Source organism: Ursus americanus, chromosome 8 (assembly GCF_024610735.1).
Source record: "Ursus americanus isolate L20-20 chromosome 8, mUrsAme1.1.p, whole genome shotgun sequence".
NCBI lineage: Eukaryota > Metazoa > Chordata > Mammalia > Carnivora > Ursidae > Ursus > Ursus americanus.
In genome coordinates, this window is record NC_142134.1 from 70,719,745 (window position 1) to 70,738,183 (window position 18,439).

Sequence of the window (18,439 nt, forward strand, 5' to 3'; positions counted from 1 at the left end):
CGCGGTCCCTCTTGGCCGGGTGGGTGGGCCGGCCGGGGCGGGGCCGGGCGATCCGGGGCGCCGCGTTCGGGCTCCGGTCATTCGGGGCTTCGGGAGCCGGGCGGGAGCAGCGGGATGGCGGCGGCAGCGGGCGAGGCGCGCCGGGTGCTGGTGTACGGCGGCAGGGGCGCGCTGGGCTCCCGATGCGTGCAGGCGTTCCGGGCCCGCAACTGGGTAATTGGCCCGGGTCTCGCCGGCTGGGGCGGGCGGGTACGCTGGTGATTGGGGAGCAGAGGGGCCCTACGGGTGCAGCCCAGGAGGGCAGACGCGATAAAGCCGGGCCCCCTGTGCACCCCCAGACATGAGCGCTTGCACGTGCATTCACAGGTCTACTGTTCTGGCTACGACTGCGTGCTCACACCGCGCCCTAGGTGTCGGGCCTTTGCTCTGCAAGGAGGTGGGGGATGGGGCTCCTTGCTCGGTCTCCGCCAGGCCCAGAAAGTCGAGTATGGCTCCGGAGAGAATTCCAGAGGGGAATGAAGAGGAGCGGGCTTGAGGGTACAGCGAGAGACAATGAGAAGGAGGCTCCGGAATTTGACTGCCTGGCGCGGGTTACTAGTTCTATAATCGTGAACTTATTGCTTAACACCCTCGAACCTCAGTTTCCTCATCTGTAAAATGGGGATTATATTAGTATTTACCTCTTAGGGGATTGTGCGGATTGAATGAGATCATTGGTGTGGTTGTAACGTACCTGACTCGTGGTAAAAGCTGTTTAAGAGTTAGCTACTAGTATTACTATAATTACCCCGTTCCTATAGCCAGCCTTGGACCTGGTATTTTGAAGACTCAGTCCCGCAAATGTTGGTGGGTTCTTCGTTTTGCAAAGACTATTTCCACTACTTTGCATAATCAGGTATTGCTCCCTGTAGGGGACAAGTAGGAGTGGAGCTGACCTATGGCCAGAGACCCTGATCCCAGCCACCAGGCAGGGCTCAGCGCATTCCTGGTGGAGACTCCGCTCTGTGTCTTCTCAGCTGCAGCTGTCACTTGCACATAATGTGAGGTAGCTCGTAGCTCGGGGGAGCTTCGCCTGGGGGTTTAGTTAGTAGCTGCAGCAGCCTGGGTCAGGGTGCCCGGGAACCAGGGAGAGAGGGTCGCAGGGTTTCCTTCTGGTTCAGAACCTGCTATAGGACTAATAAGGGATTCTGCACACACCACCGTCTTCCTACTCTGAACTTGGGAAGACTGTGTTTTGAGTCATCGTCCAGGGTCTGCGGGCCTGAGAGTGGGAACATGTAGGGAGTGCTTTTCCAAACTTGAATATAGTGGATTCTGTTGGTATGCATGGGTTCCAGAGGTGAGCCCTGTGGGTTCCCCTCGGGGGCGGAGCCCTTGGCACCCCCGCCCTACCTCTTCATTTCTAGGAGCTCTGGGAGGGGCTGGGATACAACCTTTTCTTTGTGTCTGTATCCCCCGGGCTCGCGACATAGAAGTAGTGAGCGTTCTTGAATGGATGCTGTGTTCTTCAAAGTTTGTGGTGGAGATATTTATCTCTGGGGCCTGCAGACCTTGGGGCCCCGGAACTTTATGAGAAAGAACAGAACTGCGTGTCACCGTGCTAGGAGCTTTTGCAGTTAATTTTCACACTAACCCTGTTAATTGTTAACTCGCATGAGAAAGGCTCTATTTTGCGGCAGGAGGACCCAAAGCCATCCCTCTGTGCTCGAGGGCAGGGGTCTGAAAACTCTAGCCCTCCAAAGGCGGAATCTGGCCGGCCATCTGCTTTTGTACAGGCCAAGATCTAAGAATGGTTTCCTGGTTTTAAATGGTTGGGAAAAAAATCAAAAGAAGAATACTATTTTGTGACATGTGAAAATTACATGAAATTCACATTTCTGGAGTTCTAGTGCCTGAAGTTTTATTGGAACATAGCCATGCCTATTCATTTATCTGTTTTGTCGGTGGCTGCCCTGGGGTCAAAATAGCAGATCTGAGTCTTGCAACAGAGACCACATGGCCAGCCAAATATTTGGCCTTTGACAGATCAAGACTTTTGCAGACCCCTGGTGTAGGAGTCTCTGGTAGTGCAGGGTTTGGCTTCAGAGGTGAGATGGAGGAGGAAGGTGAGGTGTTTGGAGGCAGATGGGCTGGACTGGGGCTCGTTAATAACGGGTAGGCTGAACGAAGCCAGATGTCCCTGTAAGGAGTGAGATCTTTTCTCTAGCGGGTTTTTTTTTTAAGCCTCTTATCTGTCTCCACTGCCCCCATTTCTGGGTGTGGATCTTTAATGGAATTACAATTTACTGTCTCTTGACCAAAGCTGTTTTCTCTTCATGCCAGTGGGTTGCCAGCATCGATGTGGTGGAGAATGAAGAGGCCAGTGCCAGTGTCGTGGTTAAAATGACAAACTCGTTTACGGAGCAGGCTGAGCAGGTAATTCCAGAAAAGGCCCCCCACCTCCCCAAGCACTGTGGTAGGGAGACCCTGGGTAGGTGGGGGGGGGGTTTCCACAGGTTATGTGTTTCAACTAGTATTCTCTATTTATGAAAGCCATTTGTGCTCATTGAGGGAAATTTGGAAAACGTAAAAACAAAACAAAAAATGCAAAGAGGATAAATTACTCGTAATCCATTTGTAGTTAGCTCACTGTTCACGTTTTGGCCCATTTTCTTGTCTTTCCTATGCAGACGATATGTTCTTAGTTTTATAAGTTGAGATAATCTTGTATTTTATGTTGGTCAGTTTTTTTTTTTTTTTTTTTTTTTTTTTTTTTTTTTTTTAGCCTGAATGCTGTTTATTGAAAAGAGCAGAGGAGAGTCCGCGCCCCCTAGGGACATGGTCAGTTTTTTTTTAACTTAACACTTCATTTAAATACTTCTCAGACCACTTAAAAAAAACTCTTCTCTGTCAGCGTGTGATTTTTAATTTCCTTAGTTTCCACTTCCTGGCCACGTAAGTGTTTGGCAGTTTTTCTTTTTTACCATTATCGAGAATCCTCTGGTGACCATCTTTATCTCCATCTCTGATTATTTAGGATACATTCTAACAAGTGGGGCTCTCCAGTTCAAAGCATGAATACTAACAAAACAGGTTATTTGTAATTATAAAATGATATGCTTATGTAAAGCCAGAAGTCAAACAAATGGGTAAGTAAACTGTGAAATACCTGTTTCTCCCCATGATCGTGTCGCTGCCCGGAAGGAAGCACTGTCAGCAAGCTGATGGCCGTCTTGGTGTAAATATCAGAGATGCTCCTAAGTGGGCCGATCTTTCTGGAAGAGCCGTCCCCACAAGCTGCTTGGGGGACTGTGCTGTCTGTGGTTCTCATGCTGGCAGTGCAGGCCACATTCCCAAGGAGATCTCCACATCCGTTCTTCGTGTGGTGTGCCATATTTTTCCAAGCGCTCAATGAGGCAGGCGGGCAGGTGCGGATAGATCCATTTTGTAGCTTGGAAGACTGAGTTTCAGACACTTAAGTGACATGGCCGACAGGCTAGTTGGTGATGGATTAGGGAGCATGGATTTTCTAATAAGAGACTTACTGGGGCTCCTGGGTGTCTTCGTTGGTTGAGCGTCAGACTCTTAATTTCGGCTCAGGTCATGATCTCAGGGTCCTGGGATCAAGCCCACATCAGGCTCCGTGTTCAGCAGGGAGTCTACTTGAGGATTCCCTTTCTCTCTAAAATAAAAAAAAAATCTTTAAAAGAAAAAAAAAACCAGAAGAGACTTATTAATAAGCTCAAGGTCTGTTCTTTGTTTGGTTATGCTTTCCCTGGTAATCTGAATGCTGTTGGGGGTCTGATGTTTGATGGTCCTTAGCTGTATTTTATAACAAATATTTTAAATTTTAAAAAGTGAAACATGGGGGCGCCTGGGTGGCTCAGTCAGTTAAGTGTCTGCCTACGGCTCAGGTCTTGGGTCCTGGGCTCAAGCCCCTGCTCAGCGGGGAGCCTGCTTCTCACTCTCCCTCTGCGTTCTGCCCCCTCTGCTTGTATTCTCTCTCTCTCTGTCAAATAAGTAAATAAAATCTTAAAAAAAAAGTGATACATGTATGATGTAGAAAATTAAGTAAAGCAAAAAGAAGGGGGAAATCATTTTTAGTCCCACAATGTAATGTTTTGTAGTATTTCCTTCCAGTCCATTTCTCTAAATGTATACCTGAATAAGTCTAAAAATTAAAAAAAAAAACACCAAAACAAACCCAAACTGAGCTGCTTATTTGCTCTTTCTAAGGCATCAGTTTGACAGAAGTTAGACTATAAAAAGCCAGCTGACTTATTCCAGAATATAGATTGTTGTGGTTCTTACTTTTCTTGACAGGATCCTAACATTTCCTGTACCTGATGGTTACCTATTGGCCTTAATAGGGTTAATAATAAAACCCAACTAGGTATTGTTATGTTGTCAGGCACTGGTCTAAGTGCTTTATTCTCTTTAACTTGCTTATCTCTGTAACTCTCCCAAAACAAAGTTTCTGATTGATCTCTTTTAGAAATGGGGAATTTGAAGCAGAGAAAGGCTCTGGTATTTGCTCTAGGTCAAACCAGCAGGAGGTGGCATAGTTGGGATTTGAACCTGGGCAGTGAGGGTTTGATTTCTGCATTCTTGACTACGTGCTAAGTTGCCTCAGCACCATAGCTCCGTGTGAACAAAGTAATAGTAGGTAAACTAAATGCAAGGAAGCACGTGGGCTTGGGTATCGGCAGCTCTTCTGCTGTGGTTCTCTGTAATCAGTGTTTCTGTCTGTGTTCACTGTCTTGTCTATTCCTGTTAATTGCAGGTTTCTGATATCATGTGCATTTTTGAAATTATCCCCACCCGAGACTCAACAGTGCATTTTAAGACAAAGATGGAGAGATGCCTTAGTTATTTCAAGCTCAGACTTTAAAACCTTTAACCCTCCCTAACCCACCCACTCACCCAATTAAGAATTTCTGGACAAACAGCATGACATCCAATTTTTGTTTTTAAGGCTTCAGAAGAAAAAATTCAATCCTAATTTGTGTAAAATTGACCCCAAGGCAGGAACTTCACTAGAGACAGTGAGGAGATAAGATGTGAGAAAGACATGAAATCTTTTTTATTTTTTATTTTTATTTTTTGGGGGGGAGAGAGAGCATGTTTGCGGTGGGGAGATGGGACAAAGGGAGCGGGAGAGAGAGAATCTTACATGGGACTTGATCTTATGACCCTGAAATCATGATTTGAGCCAAAATCAAGAGTCGGAGGCTTAACCGACTGAGCCACCAGGTGCCTTGAAAAGCATTAAGTCTGTAGAAAACTATTGGGCAGAGAGCAAAATTGAAGGGGGTAGAATTTAAAAATGCACAGATGTTGTAAAAACAAGTCAAACAGGTGCATCGTTTCCTTGGGCTCCGTGCTTCCCTGAAGAGTAGAACACAGACAGGGCTGTGCAAACACATGGACATTGGGAGATATCCAGCTTCCGGCAGCTGGGATCTGGGCTCTTGGTAACAGGGCTTGGTTTAAGAATGAGGGGTGGGGGCAGGCTGGCGACCAGGGTAACAGGTGGAAGGTCGACAAACGTAGGCAGGATTAGGTGAGATACTCATGAGTAGAGGTCAAGGGAAATTCAGGAATTTCTTAAAGAGGAAAATGTAGGTATGGGGCATAGGGAGAGGAAAGATTGGTTTCCATTGCCCAAGTGTTCTCTTGGAGGGAGTGATTGGAGGCCTCGGAAATTGTTGCGGAAAGAGGTGGGGGACCGGAATGTTGCTGCTGTCAAAGATAGACGGTCTTGGGTTAAGTCATCTCGGTCACTTTGGAAAAGTGTGAAAGGGCAGTGGTTGATGGCCAGAATTGCCTTCTTGTCAGATTTTTGTTTTAATAAATTGTAACAAAAAGACATGTATATATTTTCAATACTTTAAACATTTCAAACAGAAGAGATAAATGAACACCATGTACTTGGTATTTACCGACATTTCGCCATTGACTATATATTTTTTTAATTGAAGAATAGTTGATGGTTTTTTTATTGCTCTTTTTATTTTTTTTTATTTTTTATTTTTTTAAAGATTATTTATTTATTTATTTGACAGAGACAGAGTCAGCCAGCGAGAGAGGGAACACAGTGTGGGAGTGGGAGAGGAAGAAGCAGGCTCATAGCAGAGGAGCCTGATGTGGGGCTCGATCCCACAACGCCGGGATCACGCCCTGAGCCAAAGGCAGACGCTTAACCGCTGTGCCACCCAGGCGCCCCTTTATTGCTCTTTTTAAAGATATAATTTCTCACTGGCATTTTGATTTGGAGTTGCAGTTAAAGGGGTTTTTGTATTAAGGGGAGAAAATAATTGATTATCTCAGATTATGATTCCGTGATGCATGAAGAAAGTCTAGAAAGAAATACACTAGGAAGTTAGCTGTGGGCATTGAAGCTCTTGGTGAATTTTTTAAAGCCTTCTCCTGCTTTTCTTTACTAATTGTTTTATTCCAGGCATGCTTATGTCCCAACCCTTCAGGATGTTTCAAAGAAGACTCTAGATTGCTTTATAAAAATCACATTGAAATGTAGTTGGGCCTCAATATCCAAAATGCTTATTGTAGATTGGTCCTGTATCTAATTTTTCAAAGGGTTAATTGCCAGGTGCTGTTAACTGACTTCAAAACGAAGTGAAAAATAAACAGAGGTGACTGTAAAGACATTGACCTGTTTGGGTTTATCTGACTGTTGATGCACTTTTTTGTCCCTTTTGTTTAAGGTGACTGCTGAGGTCGGAAAGCTCTTGGGTGAAGAGAAGGTGGACGCGATCCTCTGTGTGGCTGGAGGCTGGGCTGGGGGCAATGCCAAATCCAAGTGTGAGTCCTTTTCTGGGTTAATCATTCATTGCACTCTGCTCTTTGTCCAGCGGGACGGATTGGGTCCATCCTATGTCCCAGGCCAGATGGTTTCTGTATTTCTCCCAGAATCTTTGCAGTAGCTCTGTGAGGTAGGGATTGACCTCCCATGTGACAGATGAAGGAAACACTTCCCTGACGGGGGTTAGGGGAGAGGGACGTTGCGTTTGAAGTTTGGAATAGAAGCAGAATGAAATCAGCGTTGTTTCCACCTGATCTTTCAGGGCCTCTTACTGGGAACTGGGAGATGTGTGAGAAATGGAGATATCCTTCCGAAAGTCAGAAGGGCTCAACACTGAGTGTGTATTAAAGCTGAGTACGGGGGCACCTCAGTGGCTCAGTTGGTTGGGTGCCTGCCTGCCTTAGGCTCAGGTCATGATCTCAGGGTCCCTGTTCAGCAGGGAGTCTGCTTCTCCCTCTCCCTCTGCCCCTCCCCTTCCACACACGCTCTTTTTTGATTTCTCTCGCTCTCAAATAAATACATAAATAAAATCTTTTTAAAAAAAAAGTGGTGACTTAAAAAAAAAATAAAGCTGAGTATGTTTTTCAGCTTCTTATGAAAATTTTCAAGCGTACAGAGAAGTTGAAAGAACAGTTCCTTGAATACCCCGTGCCCTCTGTCTAGATTTAGTCATTAACATTTGCCGGACTTGTGCTCTCTTGCTTTCCGGTGGGTGTGTATTCTGCGTGTGTTTTTTTTTTGTTAACCCTTTGAAAGTAGGTTGACGTTTTGCTGTCCTTGGGCATGTATCTTCAGGGAGTAAACTCATTCTCCCACATTCTCATAATACTATTACCATTCCTAAGAAAATTAATAATAATTCTATAAGATTAATAATAGGCTGTATTCAGATTCCCCAATTTATTCCAAATCTTGTATCATCGTTTTTCTTTTTTTTCCACCTAAATATTCCAGTCAGGGTTTGTGCATTGCGTTTTGTTGCTATTTTTAGTCTCTTATTCTAATTTTTTTTTTTTTTTTCCTGTGGTGGACTTGGTGAGTTCAGGGCACTTTTCCCGTAGAATGTCCTACATACTGAATTTGTCCATTTCTTTATGGTGCCATGTACCTTGTTCCCTTGTCTGTGGTGTTTCCTGCGAGCTAGAATTCAGATCGAGAGACTCCCTTAGATTCAGGTTAAATATTTTGAGGTGAGTGTTCTTCCTGAGTGTTGTGTGCCTCATGTGACATCACGGGATACTTACGGTGTCAGATCACCGTGCCCATCCACGGTGATGCCCAGCTGGGTGCTCGGGTCAGGTGGCGGTGACAGACTTCCATTGTGAAGGTAACATTTTTCTGTTCGCAGTTAGTAAGTGATCTGTGGGATGCTACGTGGGCGTTGTGTGTGATTGTCCTATTTCTAAGCACCTTGAGGGTCTCAGATTCCCCAAACCTAATGGTTTTAAACCTCCACTGATAATCTCTGCCTGAGTCCATGGTTTTTAAATGCTGTCATTCCTTCGATGTTGATCAGTCAAAGGTATGTAAGAAGGAATTGATTTTCTGTGAAATCAGTTACACGTAAAATTGGTATTTTGTGGGGTGTTCAGTTTGGCAAAACACCCCGATGGCCTTTTGTGTGTTTTGGGAACAAGAATTGATACTTTTTTTTTTTTTTGGAATCTAGTCCTTTGTAGCCGGGAAACACCGTACCTCGGCTGTCACCTCCTGAAGGCCTGTCCTCCTGTGTCAGGAAGGCTTTCTGTCTGGATTGTGGGCGTCTTGCCCAGCCGGTGATGTGATAGACGTTAGCACTTACGCCTCACCACGTCTCAGGCAAGGCCAGAGGGTGAAAATAAGCATGAGATGGTGGTTGTATCAGCTTTCTTTTCAAGAGTCTTTAAAGCTGACGTTAAGCTTTCCGGCATAGAAAATGGAGCTCTCTAGAATCCCTCTTTATGCCCGTGCAGGACTAGTCCCTCAGATTTTTATCCCAGGTAAAACCTGACTTAGACATACTGGTTCTTATTCCAAGCCTCAGGCCCTTCGTAAGTAGAACAATTTTTGAGTCAGAGCCAGTCCGACCTGTGTGTTCCCAGGTGAGGAAGCGGAGACTCGGGTAAGCACGTGGTCTGGATTCGACCCCGAGTCTCTCTGCCCACGGGTCCGGGGCTGTTTGGACTGGACCTTGTCGCCAGGAGACTGGGAAGGCAGGAATGGCCGTCAGGGCTTCCTCACCGGACGCCATGAGTGGAGCTCGCCTTTCAGGGTCTTCCCTGCGAACGCTGAGCTCACGCGTTGTTCTTTCTCCGCTCAGCTCTCTTTAAAAACTGTGACCTGATGTGGAAGCAAAGCATGTGGACATCGACCATCTCCAGCCACCTGGCCACCAAGCACCTCAAGGACGGAGGCCTCCTGACCTTGGCTGGTGCCAAGGCCGCCCTGGAGGGGACTCCGGGTAAGCCTTCATTTCCCAGTCTGTAAAATGGGAGCGCTCATCCTGGCCCCCTGGGCTGCCGGGCGCGTCCCTGACGGGCAGGGGAGTCCTGGGAGCCCTTTAGCCTCCGAGATGCTTTACAGCTGGGTGGAGTTTGCGTCCTTGAGGCCTGGATCTTTGTAGGGGCAGGACTCTGGACCCTTCTGTGTGCATTGTCTTCGCGCTGGTGGTGTAATCTGGCCGTCCTGTCGTCTGGCCGTCCTGTCGTCTGGCCGTCCTGTCGTCTGGCCGTCCTGTCGTCTGGCGCTCCCACGCGCTTCCTTCATCTGGGATCCGCCCAGGGAATGAGTGGTGCTGAGCTAGGTGTTAATCAGTTAATAAACAAGTTTTGCCGTCACCGCACGGTGGCCGTGTGTCCCTGAGAAGCAGCTCAGCCTCTGGAAACAGTGGGGGCTGTAGGGTAAGAGAAAGATTGTTCTGGATTCTTCACGGGAGCCGAGGGGCTTTGAACAGATTATTTGATATCTTTGGCCAGTTCCGCTGTAGTTTCTTTCACGGACGTGTATACAGCGCCTGCCGAGCCCTCTTAGAGCCACTCTTCCCCTTTCGCGTATTTTCTCATTTAATCCTGCGGTGGGTGGTTCTCACCTTTTTCATTTACAGGGACGCAGACTGGAACTTAGGTGAAGTAACTGGTCGTGATGTCATCCGTGAGCTGCAAATTTACTTTGAACCAAAACCCTGATCATTTCTAAACGGCGTGTTTGTTCTCCTGCATCGCACAGATGCGTGTTTTCCTTGGCAGTTTTGCTCCCTCTCTGTTTCCTGGGGCTGCCATGACAACGGACCGTGGCCTCGGGGGCTTAAGCACAGACACTTATTTTCTCACAGTTCCTGGGGGCCGGGAGGTCTGAGACGGAGGTGCAGGCAGGGTTGGCGTCTTCTGAGGCCTCTCTCCTTGGCTCGCGATGGCGTCTGCTCTGTGTCCTCTCGTGGTCTTCCCTTTGTGTGTCTGTGTCCTGATCCCCTCTTCTTGTAAGGACGCCAGTCAGATTGCATTAGGGCCCAAAGACCTCATTTTAACTAAATGACCCCTTTAAAGACCTTGTCTCCAAATACCATCACATTCTGACGTACCGCAGGTTAGGGCCCCAACACATGAGTTTTGGGGTACAGTTCAACCCGTCACACTCCCTTTGGGATAAGGCTGATGAAATTTAAGTGGGGTTGGGGGACAGCACAGGGAGGCAGAAAGTGTCTACCTCTGCTACCTAAGTAAGCTCTTCTCTTAAAAAAAAGGAAGGGAGGGTTTTTTTTGGGGGGGTGGGTGGGGGCTTTTTACTAAGTGGTAGAGACCTCGAGCACCTTTTTCAATTTTAATGTAAGTCACTGAAGTGTGAGGCCCTCACAAATTAACACTTTCTTGCCCCTCGTTTTCTTATTAGATGTCTCAGAGCATATGATCTGATAAGTCCATGGCTCTTGCAGTAATTACCGCTGTGTAAATGTTAGATGTTCGTTCGGTTGAGATCTGATTTTTATTAAAGGTGACATAGAGCAGAAGCACTAGAAAGTGAGTAGAGAAATGAGTAAATAGCTTGACATTTAAAAAAGAAAACCCTGCGACTGAAAGACTGATTTTTCTGAAGGACAAAACAGACTCTTTACTTTGGTTTTTAAATATCTTTTTTATTTATAGTTTTGGATACTGGTCGAAACTGCAGGTTCTGGAACTACATTGGTTGGTTTTCTGTTGTGGTTTGGCCCCTTACTGTGTGATGTTTGGTAAGTTACTTAACCTCTCTGAGCCTCAGTTTCGTGATCTATGAAATGGGGATAAATAACAGCACCTTTTCCATATGGTGGTTTTGACTTGGAAATATCATAATGGATGTAAATGGCTTAGAAAGATATTATAGAGTCAGTAGTCAGTGTGAACTTTTATTATTATTTATTCCAGATAGACTTTAAAAGCCCAGCTATTTTGGCTTCTTATATTAATAAGCTTGTTCATCTTTAAGTTTTTAATTAGATGTTGTTAAATTTATTTGAGTCATGAAGTCTTTTAACTGTGGTTCAGATCCCAGAGTAATCCGGGGAAATCTGTGTATAATACAAAGTAAATGACGAACAGGCTTAGTGGTCCTTCAAGCACAAGAGAGGTTGTTCAGAACTGGAAAGTTTTCTCTTGGAAAAGTACTCAGAAAACCCCACTCTCCTGTGTCCACGTTTGTATTTGTAGACCATCTCCTGGTGGATAAAATATTGGAAGGAAGGTGATCACTTGTTAACCAGTGAGGCATCCGTGGAAATCAGTCTTTAGGGACCACACTGGTCATTTTAATAATTGGGAGGAAAGTATTTATCTTCTCCATGAATGCATTTTTTTGCATCTTGCAAATGATCCCCTTCCCCACATTGTGTAGAATCCTGTAGAATTAAGCCATTAGGGTTCCTGGTAGCTTGTTGCTGGTTGCTTGTTTCTTTCTTCATCGTGTTGTTTGAGTGGAATGAGGCGGGGGCCCCGGATGTCTGCTGGGGCCTGGGGCTGCGTGCATAAGATTCGTGTGCTGCTTAATTTTAATCACGCAGAGTTTGTTAGATCTTCATATCAGTGTTGGCTTCCTTCCCCCGACGAGACAGAGAAGCCAGAGATAGTGAAGTCTTGTGCTTCTAAAGCTGTTGGAGAGTTTAGTGATTGGTTCCTCACTGGGCAGCGATCCCACCTCCCCTGGGCCTTCGATGCCTTCTCAGTTGTTACGCCATGAACAGCATGCGTGCTGGGGTTTTCTAAGGAGGCTGCTGATCTCCAGAAGAAACGGTGGTTTTCTGCCAGACGAGAGGTGTTTACAGCAGCTAACCTTGCTTCTTTGTTGTTGGTTAGGGAGGATACACAGCTGGGTGCTGTGGGGGAGAGAGACTGGGTTCTGCCACCTGTCCGTGGGACAAATGGAAACCTGTCCTAGTAAACAGCATGCCTTGCTTCAGTCAGCAAACATTCACAGACTGGCAGGAGGAAAGGAAGATTAATAGGTGGTGTGTATCCTTACGTGAAAATTGTTCAGCTGCCATACTTTATAAACAACGAGTGGGGCACATTACTTCTGTTAATTCAGTGGGAAACATTTATTGAGCGCCTATCCTGTGCTGAACCCACAGTTAAGTACTCCCTCCCCGTTTTCCAGCTGGGGTAACAGGATTAGAAAGGTTTTGAAAACTTGGCTGGGATTTCTTTAGTGGTGAGCGGAAGAGCTGAGATTTGAACTTGGGCAGCCTGCCCTCCAGATGACTGCGCCATCTCGCCCGCACGCATTTATTGATCTGAGGGTTTAGGCGCAGCTCTCGCCTGGCCTTTAACCTTGGCGCAAGTCTGTGTGTGAGCCTGGGCACGTTACGCATCTGCACCTTGGTTTGCTCAGTGGTAGAAGTAAGATCGACCTCATGGTTTTCATGGTAAATGTGAACCGCGGGGTGAATAACAGGTGCACCTGAATATCAGGTCCCTTTCCCTCTCTTTCTCCAGGTGTCCATCCTTCTCTTCCTCCCAGGCTGCCGTGGCGGCCACTGGGCACTGAACTGTCTCTCCCCCTTCCCCAGGGATGATCGGCTATGGCATGGCCAAGGGCGCCGTTCATCAGCTCTGCCAGAGCCTCGCCAAGAAGAACAGCGGCATGCCGTCCGGCTCTGCAGCCATCGCCGTGCTCCCGTAAGTGGTGGGGGCTTCCCGTTCCCTACCCACCTCGTCTGCCCCACGGCCTACCGTGAACATTTGAGTAGCTTTCCAGCAGGGACTTGTGTGTGCTGTCATCTTGGCTTCTAGAATTCTCCCGAGGCCCTGAGGGTGCTTCTTCAGCTGTCGGGAGTATCCCCGGGCTGTCCAGAATTGTTGATTGGCTGATGGGTGGGTCTGTCTGTCTTGCCTCTTTCTGGTTTTTTTTCCTGACCTCTATGTGTCCCTCTGCCCCTCCAAATTAAATGTAGCCTACACATTTTATTTTAATATGTGTAGTTCTTTCAAGTCATTATAAAGCCAGTGGAAGAGAGACTGTATTTAGTGTTTGTGTGGGTGTATTTGTGTGTGGTGGGGGGACGGGGTCTGAGGGAGAATATGGGAAACTGGGAGATGTTCCTGTTTGTGACCAGGAGGAAGGTCAGCTGGCTTGCCTCTTGCCTGCAGCTCTATAAAGTGGACGTCGGGACTGCGAGGGTCCTGGGGTTTCCGGTTCCCTGTCGTTTGTGAGCTTCTATGAGCCTGTGACCTGCTCCCTGAGCTGTTTTGAATGATTCCCGAGGCCTGAATGTTCTTGGGAGAATCATACCTATCTGAATTCCATATTCTCTTGCCGAAAATCATGAGGTTTTATAGAAAACAGCCGCAAAAACGAAGGATGAGACTCCCCCATATTTAAAGGAGTATTATTATTACCCTTAGAAAATCCTGAGAGATGAGTCTGCTTCATTTCAGGGAGTGAATAAAGATGTAAACAGCAAAGCAGTTTACTTGATAAAGACTGAATTTAAGTAAAGGCAGGACTGTGTTTTTAAAAAGGCTCTTTCATTTTGTTCCTGTCTGCTGACGGGTGGGTCACAAAGCTCCTCCCTGAGTTAGGCTCAGACGTGATGTCTGTAAGTGCGGAGGGCTCCCCGGCTTCCCTCTGATTGTCCTCATGGGAGCTTCCCGTGTTAGCGCGGCCACCCCTGGCGCCCGAGGCTCTTGGTGCATTTTCCCAGCCAAGGAGGACGGGGCGGCTGTAATTCTGAGAGCGGGCAGATACCCATGACAAGCCTGTGTCTGTGTCCCGCAGGGTGACCCTGGATACTCCGATGAACAGGAAATCCATGCCCGAGGCCGACTTCAGTTCTTGGACGCCCTTGGAGTTCCTGGTCGAGTGAGTATTGACATGATGTCATAATATTGGCAGCTGCCTGCCTCAGTTGTCCACCTTTTACAGACCAGGGGACAAGCCGTGTTCTCGCAGCTCACCAGGACGGTGGCTCTGTGAGGTCACCAGGCCCCCGAGGGGATGTCGCACATCAGTGTGAATCTTAGGAGGGCTTGATAGTGCTGATGTCTGAATCTGCAGCTGACCAGCCTGAGCGTGTTGTCTGACTGCTCCAGGCCTTGGTTTCCCTATCTGTATAACGGGGTCCTTAATCATTGTTAGGGGGATTACATGTGGACGTGCTTGGCTTGGCACAACGTCTGACCCTTGCAGGAAGTGCTCAGTAAACCTCCGCTCCTGTTAACGTCGTCGTCTCTGCTAAGAAGGAGCAGCAGTGTGGGGGTAAATGCTGATCTAGGGGCACATCTTGGGCCCCGTGTCTGAAATAGCACCGAGCCACAGACCTACAGAAAGTGTCCTTTGTTTCCGAAATCCCACTCACCTGTTTGAGAATATGGGTGGCATTTGAAGATCACCCAGGGAGAGTGAGCTTTCTCACTCTGTTGCGTGTGGCTAGATCTCAAGTCCCAGAGCTTTCTGTGTGGTAAGCACATACTCCCCGAGCACCCACTGTGGGCCAGGAGCTGTGCTGGGCCCTGGGACAGGGACATGAATAAGGTGCAGTCCCTGCCCTCACCAAGCTGGGGCTGATCGTTTGCCCCAGCACCAGCGTGTGCCAAGTTTGGGATGTGCTTCTGGCCTGAGGTTACATCTCATCTTAATTAAATCGAGAGATACTAGGGACTTTTATTTGATGTTTGGAACTAGTTTTAGGTAGCCCTCGTTATGTGCCAGGCACCATTTTAAATACTTACTATTAATTAATGTTCATAGCGAGTCAGTGGGGGAGGTCCTGTCATCTTTATTTAAGGTTTGGGGACTTGGAGGCATGAAGGCAGGGGTGCTAAGGAACGTGCCTGAGATCACGTAGCAGAGCCGAGATTGGAGCCAGGGACTATGGCTGCAGAGCCCGTGGTCTCAATGAGGCCCGCAGATCTTTCTGCCTCCCATGGTTTGAATTGGGTTTTGCATTTAAGTTCCTTTTTATTATTTATTTATTTATTTATACATATTTTTTACAGATTTTATTTATTTATTTGACAGAGAGAGAGACAGCCAGTGAGAGAGGGAACACAAGCAGGGGGAGTGGGAGAGGAAGGAGCAGGCTCCCAGCAGAGGAGCCTGATGTGGGCCTTGATCCCAGGACTCTGGGATCACGCCCTGAGCCGAAGGCAGACGCTTAATGACTGAGCCACCCAGGTGCCCCTTAAGTTCCTTTTTAAAAGCCAATACTTCCCAACAACATCTATGACCTAGGTTCTAGATGGAACATCTGGGGTCACGTGTCTGCATTAGGGCCAAGCCATAGATCACAGAGGGTGGCTGGGATAGCCATCCTTTGTTCTAGAAATCATGACACCATTTGTGGGATTTGAAAACTCACATGGCAAATTGGCATAAAATGTGCTTCGAATGCCTGGAGTTTGGTGTTCTCTCTCATCTGCAGACCGCTGAGGAAGATGAAGTAAGACAGTTTGAAACATGCCTAAGTAACACAGGCGCCCCGATAGCTCCAACCTCCACCGGTCTCCTTCAGAGCCTTCCCCAAGCCCTGCCCGGCCCCAGAGAGGGGTCGTGGATGGTAGTCGGGGGGTTTCAGCAGTGCTTTGGTCTTTGGACCCATGTAATAACTGCCCTCGGCTTGTTCAGCTGTCAAGAGTAGGCCCTCAAATGACTTGATAGTTAAAACATCAGCTCTGGTCTAGCAGGTTCCCGATTGGCCCTGAAGAGTATCCCAGGATCTCCTGCGTGCTTCCCCATTAAAGAAGGCACAGAGTCCTAGCTGGTGGAGTGTCTGGGGGGACCATGTACTCAAATGTAAATGTTTTGTTTGAAAAATTATCAGCCACTTGTTATACCTCGTGAGTTTGCTGTGTCCTTTTTAATTTCTATCTTCTTAAAGGAGGTCTTCCCAAGTCCCCCAAGCAGGGTTCCCTCCCTCCACACACAGTGTAATTAATGCTCCCCATTGCTGCATTTGACATATTTTATTGTAAGGTCTGTTTTATAGTATCTTTTTCCATTGCTCTGGGTGTTCCATTTATGTTTACTTAAAAAAACAAAAGAAAAAAATGAGTTTCCTTTTTTTTTAATTTCTAGGAAAGTAATAGAGCAAAGTATAAAGTATTGTACACATGTTTATCTCTTAGAATTAACTAATTAAAGTCTTTTTTTAGTCACTTAAAATCACACTATGTTATAAAGGATTCCAACAGTGAAGAAAAATACAAACACTAAAGTTAAAATCTCGCCGAATCCTGCCCCTCGCAAATTCAAATGAGTACTGAGCTCACTGGGGCCCTGGGTGTGTGTCCCTGTGGCTTATTCATAGCTGCTGCTGCTGTCCTCTTCCTCCAAGCCACTGATGTGAATAGAAGCACGTGTCCAGATTTTTGCTTTGAAAGCGTAAAGCTGATCTTCTTTGTTCTAGAACCTTCCATGACTGGATCACAGGGAAAAACCGACCGAGCTCAGGGAGCCTAATCCAGGTAGTAACCACGGAGGGAAAGACGGAGCTTACCCCGGCATATTTTTAAGCTTCATCTCAGTGCCTGTTCGGGACCTGGCAGAAGAGTCCTTTATCTCAGTGTGGCTGTGTCCGGCCCTGTGTTTTCTGTAATCCTGTTTGTGGTACGAGATAGTGAGTCCTGTTTTCCCTCTCTCTTCATGTGCATTTGTTCTCCTCGGACGGTGTAAAAACTTTACGGGAAACGGAGATGTATGAGGGCAGAGGCCCGCAGATGGCACCGTCAGTCTGTGTTAGCTACGAAAGTTTAGGACGGGGTATCGGATGGGCCCCTCTTGTATCATCTCGAATGATACATCTCGAATTGTATCCGAGACTCGGATTCTCGGTCCCTGACAGTGGCTGTTGACCTGACTCGTTCAGAGATTTGTTGATACTGGGGGTGTGTTGGGGGCCCGAGTTATTATTGAATGGGATGTTGATGTCACGGATGTCGTTTCTGCCGCCTCGAATTGACCTGCCTTAAAACTCCTTTTGTGGTGTAAGCAAAATCCCGTGGACTCTGTTAAGACGCCTTTTTCATGTGCAGTTGCCAGAAGCGCAGCAGCACTTCTTGTGATCATTTGGAGTTTATCTTCCTAATAAATGCACTGCACTTATTGTGTTGTCTTCTTTAATCAGCCGCATCTTAAATACCCTCACAGATGATTGCACTGCAGTCAGGGGAAGGGGGCGGACTCAAAGCCCGAGGCGAAGATTTTTATTTATTTATTTGACAGAAAGAGAGAGAGAGAGAGCACAAGCAGGGGGATCGGCAGGCAGAGGGAGAGGGAGAAGCAGGGTCCCCACTGAGCAGGGAGCCCAACGTGGGACTCGATCCCAGGACCCTGGGATTACAGCCTGAGCTGACGGCAGATGCTTCACCGACTGAGCCACCCGGGCGTCCCCTTTTTGATTCTTTAAGACAGTTATTATTGAGGTAAAATTCAAATAACAAAATTAAGTATTCTTAAACCACCACCGCTGTCTAGTTCCGAAATGCGCTCATCGCCCCAGATTAAACCGCATCCCCACTGAGTAGTCACTCCTCGTTCCCCATGGCTCCAGGCCCGGCAACCGCGCGTCTGCTTCCAATCTCTGTGACGTGACCTGGATATTTCGTGTGAGTGGGACCTGCAACGTGCAGCCTTCGTGCCTGGCTTCTCACTCGGCATGCTTTCCAGGCTCGCCCACGAAGGAGCAGGTGATCCGACTTGGTTCCTTTTGTGGCTGAACGGTATTTCATTGTGTACACCGTAGTTCGTTTATCCGCTCGTGCGATCATAGATGCGTGGACGGTTTCTGCCTTTCGGCTGCTGTGACTAGTGCTGCTGTGAGCAGTCACGTGGTACCTGTTCTCAGTCCTCTTGGATAGAGTGGGGTTGCTTGGCCACTTGGCAATTCTGCATTTAACTCTTTGAGGCGACTTCTCTGATCTTTGACACTGTATTTGTAGGGGCCAAGGGCAGGCCACCCCGAGAATCCTCTAGAAAACTTTTGCCCCTCCCTTAACACATAGAAGAATCTAAAGTGGGGGGGGGGCGTCTTTCGAGAATAAGGATAAATTTCATCTGGATGACCCATCGGTATGACAGGGCAAACATCTAATGACCAAACACCTGGTCTTCTGTTGCCTGTGAATTACGCGCCTTCCCACCAAAAGCCCAGACCCCGACCCCTGCTCCTTAGTTCAGGGTGATTTATGTACC

At 47.3% G+C, this 18,439-nt stretch overlaps 1 protein-coding gene across 1 annotated transcript; it reads left to right on the forward strand.

Annotated features, from left to right (window-relative positions):
• Positions 1–53: 53 nt before the first annotated feature.
• Positions 54–16,992, forward strand: QDPR (quinoid dihydropteridine reductase). The gene is made up of 7 exons (XM_045771407.2): positions 54–213; positions 2,323–2,415; positions 6,705–6,801; positions 9,102–9,242; positions 12,819–12,927; positions 14,027–14,110; positions 16,656–16,992. The coding sequence occupies exons 1-7, from the start codon at positions 115–117 to the stop codon at positions 16,759–16,761; spliced, it is 729 nt and encodes a 242-aa protein (XP_045627363.2). The 5' UTR covers positions 54–114; the 3' UTR covers positions 16,762–16,992.
• The last annotated feature ends 1,447 nt before the right edge of the window (positions 16,993–18,439 follow it).